The 8,970-nt window shown below is 46.7% G+C and overlaps 1 protein-coding gene across 1 annotated transcript; it reads left to right on the forward strand.

Moving 5' to 3' along the window:
* Positions 1 to 1,060: 1,060 nt before the first annotated feature.
* Positions 1,061 to 3,682, forward strand: LOC146021311 (putative methyltransferase DDB_G0268948). The gene is made up of 5 exons (XM_083155104.1): positions 1,061 to 1,122; positions 1,173 to 1,293; positions 1,745 to 1,905; positions 2,084 to 2,297; positions 3,491 to 3,682. Exons 1-5 carry the CDS (start codon positions 1,061 to 1,063, stop codon positions 3,680 to 3,682), a joined length of 750 nt encoding a protein of 249 aa, XP_083011230.1.
* The last annotated feature ends 5,288 nt before the right edge of the window (positions 3,683 to 8,970 follow it).

Here is an 8,970-nt window from a genome sequence, read left to right on the forward strand (position 1 = left end):
GTTGCCCACATTCCCCTATCATGCTTTACCTCCCAGCCTCCTGCTCTCATGCACCCTAACTCCCACCCAGTCGGAGGAGACACTGACTCCTGTATTTCTGTGCTGCCACGCTGGACCCTCACCCACTGGCAGAAGCTGCACAGTGTCCACCACCCTCTTTAGTCCCCCGTATGCCCACACACCCCTATCACTACCCAGCTTCCTGCTCTCCTGAACCGTAACTTCCACCACTGGGTAATCGCTGACGCTGTGTTGCCCACATACCCCTATCATGCCTCATATCCCAGCCTCCTGCTCTCATGCACCCTAACTCCCACCCAGTAGGAGGAGACACTGACTCAGGGCCACCGTCCGGTACTCCTGTGCTGCCACGCTGGACCCTCACCCACTGCCAGAAGCTGCAATACAGGGCATCTTTCATACAATTCTAACCATATTTCTCACAATACAAATGTTCACAAATTAAGGGGCGTAGCCCCTTACGCCGGTGTGAAGAGCGCCCGTAGGGCGCGATGAATCACCTAGTCTATTATAAGCTGTATTGTACCAACAATAATAGTGGACAATTATAGCCTACTGTATATGACGGAAGAGAATTCACTAAACATGCTGAACATGTCGACCTGATTGGCTTCCATAACCCCAACTGGGATGTATACACAGGGCAGCAGCCTCACTTAACTGCAACTGACCTGGACTGTCTCCACTCTGTACCACTTAGATGTGGGAAGATCCTTCCAATCCCACGCAGAATCCATGACTCATTAGCACCATCTAGTTTGATATTGCCCATTTATTATTCTTGCATCTTGCTACCCTCTGTCTTTACTGCACTGTGTAGGGGAAGGCAGAGCCACGATGACACGATTGTGTGGCAACACCCCCAATCAGGCCACCTACCCACCAGCCACTCTGCCTTCATAGGTGGAGACCCGTCCGGTTCTCTGCTATTGACAGCACACCCATTTAACATGGTCTGTTAGCCATCAATGGCTTGGAACCATCAATGGTCAATGACCATCCCTAGTTTTTGCCTCATATCTGTTTGTAAGAAGGTGACATGTACACTAAAATGTTTGGAAACTACTTGGAAATTAATATATCTGGAAACATATCAAGAATGTAAATGTAAAGCTTTGTAATTCAATTTCTTAACAAATATCAATGTTCAGATCTCTACAGATGGAAAACCATACATACAAGACTGAAGCCTTTTCTAAAGACTATCAGGCTTACATGTGCCCAGTTTCCAAAAAAGTTTTGAACCATGTTTTAAACTACTTGGAAGAAAAGGTAAGTTAATACAGTAAGTAGAATATATGAGTCGATTAAAATTTTGGGGAATTGTATATCACTTCATTTTTATGCAACAGCTGCTGAACTTAAATGACTGAAATTCCAAAACATCTTTCCTACACGGATTTAGGACATGTTAATATAAATTGCATAACTAATAGTGGATGAAACGAACGAAACATCAACAATACTTTGTCTCGCAAGATTTGTAATCAGATTACGATATTAGCTGGACAATGTCTAGGGTGAAACTAAAAAGTCAACTTGCAAATGGTAGATAAGTCCTAAGTACCGGTGTGTGCATTAAACGCTTAGTAAAAAATAGGGGGGTGGCTGTTGTAGGCAGATGACCATCTTGTGGGCTCTAGGGGTCTTAAACAATTGTGCTGGAGTTCCCTATCTGATAGAAGATTGCATGGTAAAACCGACTTTTATTTTTTCTCTACAGAAGGGAAGACCCTTTGAACTGGTGGTAGATGTCGGCTGCGGAACAGGACGATCAACTCGGCCTCTGGCAGAACATTTTGGCAAAGTGATTGCAACAGATACTAGTGAGAGTCAGATAAAGGAAGCGAGAAGATTTACAACACAGGAGAATATCATTTATCAGTGAGTGATTCTTCATGCCTTAATATTGGGTGGCACCCCCATGAACATCTATACGTGTCATTTTTAATAATTTTTTATCATTATCATTTTTTATCTCTGTACCATGAGACAATTTGTCGGAGAATACAGTATCTGTAGTAATGCGAATGCTCAGATTATTTGTGGCTTCTCCTTACAGGGTCTTCCCAGCTGAGAAGATACCAGTGGAGGATGCTTCTGTGGATCTGATATATTCAGATAGCGCTGCTCATTGGTTCCCTGTAGACAAATTCATTCCAGAAGTAACTCGAGTACTTAAGAACAGAGGCTGTGTGGCATTGCATTGTCCATATACAACGTTTGGCATAGGATATAATAATTGTTCAGAGAAATTAACAAACATTTTTAACAAGGTGAGAATAGAGTGTGCATGTAGCATTAATATTGGGTTAAGCCACGACATGTGTACCATAACTGGAAATTAACAATGTACAGTAAGTGCAAAAACATTGTTTAGTACATTACACTACAATGTATGTCCTGGACTGTAATTCAGAGTATGCACAAACAGATGAGTAGATAATAATACAATATATGCAGGGACATATTTATAGTGTATAGGGGCATCCAGGCCTGGCGAGGGGGGGGTTCAAGGGGCCCACCAGACCCTTGATCAGCCATCCCTCCCGTTCAGTCCTGCACACACAGTCACTCAAATGCCCAGTGGCCAGCTGCAGAAGCCTGGCCCTGCTGCATAGCCACTCTCACCCACACAAAAGGGGGAGGACAGAACTACACAGAAGTTGAAGGGGCGGAGCTCGCTGAGAGCATAAAATATAGTAAGTGACATAGATTTAAGACAATACATCAGTCCTTGTAATATATAATATATAGTACGCTCAGACACAGATGGACCTCTGTTGTCTGGGCAAAAAGTTAGTGGTTAATTGGAGTAGAATTCACAGGAAGCTCAACGATACAAATACATAGAAAATATACAATGGAGAAACACTAAGGGGCAAAGACAGAAAAAGGGCTGCCACTAAGAACTTTGTGGCCTGGGACTGATTTCCAGTCCGTGCCCCTCCAGCCCCCATACCCACCCCCCCTTCACTTACCGCCCGACTCCTGCTCCCTCATCCCCTCCTGCTGAATGCAGCAGGTCCAGAAGCATAGGCTTCTTCAATGCAGCACACCTGCGGCCAATTAAAATGCAGCACCGGCTAGTGAGACAATCAGAGCTTGTGTACCTGCATCCGCTCTGATTGGCTAACGGTACATAAGCTCTGATTGGCTCAAAAGCCGGTGCAGCATTTTCATTGGCAGCCGGCATCCTGCATTGAAGAAGCCTGTGTCTCGTTCACCAAGCGCAGCACAGGCAGCACAGTGGAGGCAGCCGGGGGGAAGGGGGTGGTTGCAGTGGGCAAAATTAGCTGCCTGGGCCATTCCAGAGGCCAATGCCTAGGACAGCTGTATCTCCAGCACCCCTCTATCGGCGGCCCTGTCTATAGGCATAAACTTAAAGTCACGTTTAGTGTGTTTCTTCCGAAAAAAATTGCCTCGCGACCGGTGGAGTCAATGGATTTCATTGCCTTTTTAATTGAAGATCTATGCTGAGCTATTCGTTCTTTATGAGAGGAATAGTCTTACCAACATAGACCATCTTGCACGGACAAACAATAACATAAATTACAAAATGCGTCTCACAAGTAAGGTGGAAACGAATATTGTAGCTTTTTCCATTGAAGCTGTCGCCCGAGCATATAAATGGACAGTTCACACAGACATGACATTTTAATGCCCCGGTTTTAGCTGACAGCCGGGTCTGATTTTTGCTGGATCCAATATCTGATTTAGCCAATATATCCTGGTGTTGTTGCTCCTCTTGTAGCAGAAGAGGGGGTGTATTTTTGCAAGCAGGACCAGTCTGCACTTTGGGCCTTATTCTGGTTCACTCTTAGAGGCAAATTCCTTCTCAAATCGACAAAACCATGTGCACTGCAGGTGGGGCAGATGTACCATGTTCAGAGAGAGTTAGATTTGGGTGGGCTTTTCTTCAAAGTGAGATCTATATTGCAGTATAGAAATACAGCAGTCAGTATTTACCCTGCACAGAATCAAAATAACTCACCTAAATCTAATTCTATCTGCACCGGTTATATCTGCCCCACCTGCAGTGCACATGATTTTGTCCATTTGAGAAGAAATTTGCCTCTAAGAGTGAACCAGAATAAGGCCCAATATGCCAATGTTGTAAAATGATATGTATATATGTATATGCCAGAGGTTCCCAATCTTTTTTGATTCACGGCACCCTAGAGAATCAGAATTTTTTTTACGGCACCCCTAGGTCCAAAAAATTTAATTAGATTGGGTTTATATGCGATTCTTAGCGGCAGTTATGTGGTAAAGGGCAGGATTTGCTTCTGTTTGTACACATTCTATGATTGGCAGCCACCAGCACTGGTTTTGCTCCTAAATAATTAACCATTAATAATTTGAGTTGGTCCTGGACCACCAAGCTGCGGCACCCCTGCATGTGTCCCGAGGCACCCCAGGGAGCCACGGCACACAGTTTGGGAACCACTGGTATATGCTTTGAAACAGTGGAAAAAGTTGAAGAAAAAATGAGTCTCTCTCCTTCAAGATGTTTGTCTTTCTTGGTAAGAGTTTTCTGGGCAGATTCTTGCAATAGGTGATACTGTAGCTCCCTCAATCTCTTTAGGATTATATCCTCTTTGAGTGAAGCGTGATCCCATTTCCTCTCAAGCTTGTGGCAACTCTTTCTCGGATCTTATGTGCACCACCCTTAGCAGTTGCGAAAGGGACAGTCCAGGTTTGAGAGGGAGTGGGTGAAAGCTTCCATCCATTAAAAGGTTATTTTTGTCCGTGTCTTTTCTGTCTTTTCTGTGAATCCTAGTGGAGAGTTTATGCATTTTCTTAAAAATACACACATCGAGGTAATTGATGGTAGTTTCACTATAAGACAAGGTGAACCTGATGGTGGTCGGTATACTCTTAGTCTTGCTAAGTTTAACATAGATATGAGAAAAGTAGAGGTCAGCCAATTCACTTGAATTCTCCGAAGGTAGGGCACCACAACAAAACAGATAAACAACAATAATGGTTTGGCACCAATAACTCCTTATTGGAGGGTAACCTATAAAGTATTAAAAGTCCATAATCAATGAAGCATAATTCTGCAAATCCAGATGATTTATTGGAATCTTGATCAGACAGATGACAAAACGAGGTACTTATGTATTATCACGGCGCCCAGTTGCATTGATTGTATGCCTTAAGTGTTAGGCATACATTCACATGCGATTGGCACAATTTTGCGGTAAAATCGCGCATGCAATGCGATCGACGCGATTTTCCCATAGGAATCAATGTTAAATGGTTAAAAATGGTCCCTGACACCCGATATCACTTTAGGGGCAATGTTAAATGCCCCCCAGGGCCCCCCCCCCTCCATTAGGTGTATTAGCCTAAATGCCCCCGCATTGTTAACGCCACCCCACCATGAACGCCAACCCGAAGCATGGCGAGCGCAGCGAGTCCGCGTGGGGCGGCGGTACGGGTCCTCCGACCTTTTCATACCCCGTGGAGTTGATTTTATATAGTGTGGCGAGCGCAGCGAGCCACCGAGCCCGAAGCGTGGCGAGCGTAGCGTGCCCCGCGAGGGGATGAGGAATACATGTTAAGTAATCCGCGTCTGCTCACCACGCTTCAGGCTCGTGTTCCGCCTCCCCTCGCGGGGCTCGCTGCGCTCGCTATGCTTTGTGCTCGCCACACTATATAAAATCAACTCCACGCCGATGTGGATAGTGGGCCTATGAAAAGGTCGGAGGACACGTACCGCTGCCCCTCGCGGGCTCGCTGCGCTCGGCACACTTCGGGTTGGCGTTGATGGTGGGGTGGCGTTAACAATAAGGGGGCATACACCTAATGGGGGGGCCTGGGGGGCATTTAACATTGACCCTAATGTGAAATGGGTTGTCAGGGAACATTTGGAACCATTTAACATTGATTCCTATGGAAAAAGCGCATCGATCGCATCGCATGCGATGCGATCGATGAGATTTTTCCGACGCGATGGAAAAATCGGGCGCCATGATAATACATAAGTACCCAAAACGATAACCCAATGCGTTTCGTCTGTTAAAGACTTCATCATAGTTTACATTTTTTCTTATGGATGTTTCCAATCTGATTGCCTCCAATCAGCAAATGAAAGTGCGATCAGCAGAGCGGCGTTAACCTATCGCAATTCACTGCAAAATCGCAGCCTTGCGAATCAACCAGAATAATCCCCAAAGTACAATACACATCCACATACACTACAACACACACACAAAAACAGTACAACACATACAAACACACAGAACACACAAAAAAATGCATCATACTGTAGGTGCTAAATTTCAGGAGTGGAGATGGAATTCATCAACACACACAAGTCATCAAGTCAGGAGCAGTATGTTTCAAACAACAACACCACACCTGATTTCATTGCTGTCATTGAGTATCAATGCAAACACATTCTAACATTATGGTGGAGGTTTTAACAAATTACAATCTTGGGCCTTTGGCACAGCGTATTAACAAAAGAGAAAGGACTGTTATTTTGGGAGCGCACTAGACAGAAGAAAATATACGTAAAATGTAACTTTTAATATTTCATATTGTAAAAAATTCCTCGTAGGATATACAGATGGGGCTTGGCCCATCTTTGCCGGGCTGGCGCTTTTAACGCCAGCCCCACCATCCCGCCATTCCCACCAGGGGGCGCACGCACGCGAGACGCTCGCACGCCCCCTGTCAACGGAGCCTGCCTCTGGTCCTCGCCGCCTTCCCCGCCATCGCCGCAGGTACCCCTCGTCGCCCCGAGCGCCCCCCTAACCCTGCCCGTCTCCATGAAGCGGTGATGGGCAGGGACACACAGCGTCTCCGCCGAGAGACTGGGACGAGCGTGCGTGTGAGACGCAAGCGCATCCCAGTTCAGTGTAGCCCCTGCTGCTGGTGCTCGCCAGCGGGGAGGGTCTGGCGAGCCCCGGCCAAGAATGGCAGGGGCTCCATCTGTAATAGGAGGCAGCAGTGAATTTGTAGAAGTTAAAATCACACATCTCTTATATATTTAGCCAGATCTGTCACTCATCCCCTGTGTATATAATGTTCCCGCCCAGCGGGATACACAAACCCTCCCCCTAGGGAAAAGACCAGTGTTCTATGTGTATAACGTTCCCGCCCAGCGTTATACACAAACCCGCCCCCCTAAGGAAAAGACCAGTGTTCTACTCACCCCACCCCCTTGACATCACCTCCCCCCACCCATCCAGGGCTACAGTACACGCCTACTATCCACCATTTCTCCACAGCAATGATCCACCATTACTCCCGCACCCCCCCCCCCTTTGCCAGCACCCCCCCCCCCCCCCCCCGCAATTCACGGGACCCCTGTGATTCACGGGACCCCGCGCCCCCCTCCCGCGAATCGCCGCGCCCCCTCCCACGATTCGTCGCACGCCCCTCCCGCAATTTGCGAACCCCAGCCCCCTTCCACGATTCGCGGCACCCCCCCTGAAATTTGCGGACCCCCCCTTCCACGATTCATGAACCCCCCCGCGTCCCCCTCCCGAGATTTGCGGACCCCACATACATGCCCACATACCCCTATCATGCCTCATAGCCCAGCCTCCTGCTTTCATGCACCCTAACTCCCACCTAGTAGGAAGAGACACTGACTCAGGGGCACCGTCCTGTACTCCTGTGCTGCCAGGCTTGACCCTCACCCACTGGCAGAAGCTGCACAGTGTCCCACACCCTCCTCTTTAGTTCCCCGTATGCCCACACACCCCTATCACTACCAAGCTTCCTGCTCTCCTGAACCGTAACTTCCACCACTGGGGAGTCACTGACATTGTGTTACCCACATACCCATAAGCATGTCATAAGCCGGCCCCGGGGACTTCATACAAAACCCGGAGGGGAGGTGGGAGGAGGAGGTAGCCGGAGGCGCCGCAGATGGGAGGGAGCCAGACAGCACTGAAGCTGCCTGAGTTCATTGATTGAACTCAGCAGCGCTGCCCGGCTGTAAACAGTGGCAATCCCGAGAATGTTGCGGGCTTGCCAGATTGGGCACTGAGGCACAGCCCAGAAAATTCTCGGGATTGCCACTGAAGGGGTTAATAAGAACTGGTCCAAGGTACGTGGGAATGACGTCAAGAATGCTAAAACAACGGATATTGGAGCATTTAGGATCAATCAGAAATGCTGAACAAGACCGCAGGAAGATGAAACAACTCACAACAGTGGCCAAACACTTCCATTTTAAGCATAAAGGCAACACCAGCACCTTCAAAGCATTTGGCTTGGAGAAAATACATCTCGGAATAAGAGGAGGAGACCTTACACAGGAACTCCTCAAACGAGAAAGCCTCTGGACCTTTGAACTGGGAGCCCTGGCACCAGGAGGTCTGAATGAATACATAAATTATAGTGTCTTCATCTAAATCGCTTAAATTAACAATATCTGAACTTTTATCAAATTCAATAATACACTTCTATCTCACCTATTATTACTCACTTTCCTTGACCTCATATGCACGATCCTACTTATATGTCACCTGAACAAGTGACCCCAAAATGACCCCAACGGACCCATCCCTCAATCACCCAGTTTTATAACCTTTTTTCACAATTTTAAAGACCACCCTCATTTATGAGCTCTTCACTTTGCCACTATGACTTTACCTCCCTCCTCTTCCCCTTTCCCCAATTTTGTCCTAAGGACATATTAATATCACTTCTTTATGGAAATGGTGACCCCAATCCATACCTCTTAATTCACGACAGCCCAAATGATACTCACCAATATCCATAGATTATAAACACTAGTATGGACACTCAACACCCTCACAAAACTATCTCTTTCCACACAGCACGTACATCAGAATCACAGACCGTCTTTGATGGTTAATATTAGCACAAACTTAAAAACTAAAACAAATAATCTGAAATTTACATCCTATAAATGTGTTACATCACTTTTTCTACTGACACTTGGTCCACACATAAGGGACA

Source organism: Crinia signifera, chromosome 7 (genome assembly GCF_055691185.1).
Source record: "Crinia signifera chromosome 7, ASM5569118v1, whole genome shotgun sequence".
Taxonomy (NCBI): domain Eukaryota; kingdom Metazoa; phylum Chordata; class Amphibia; order Anura; family Myobatrachidae; genus Crinia; species Crinia signifera.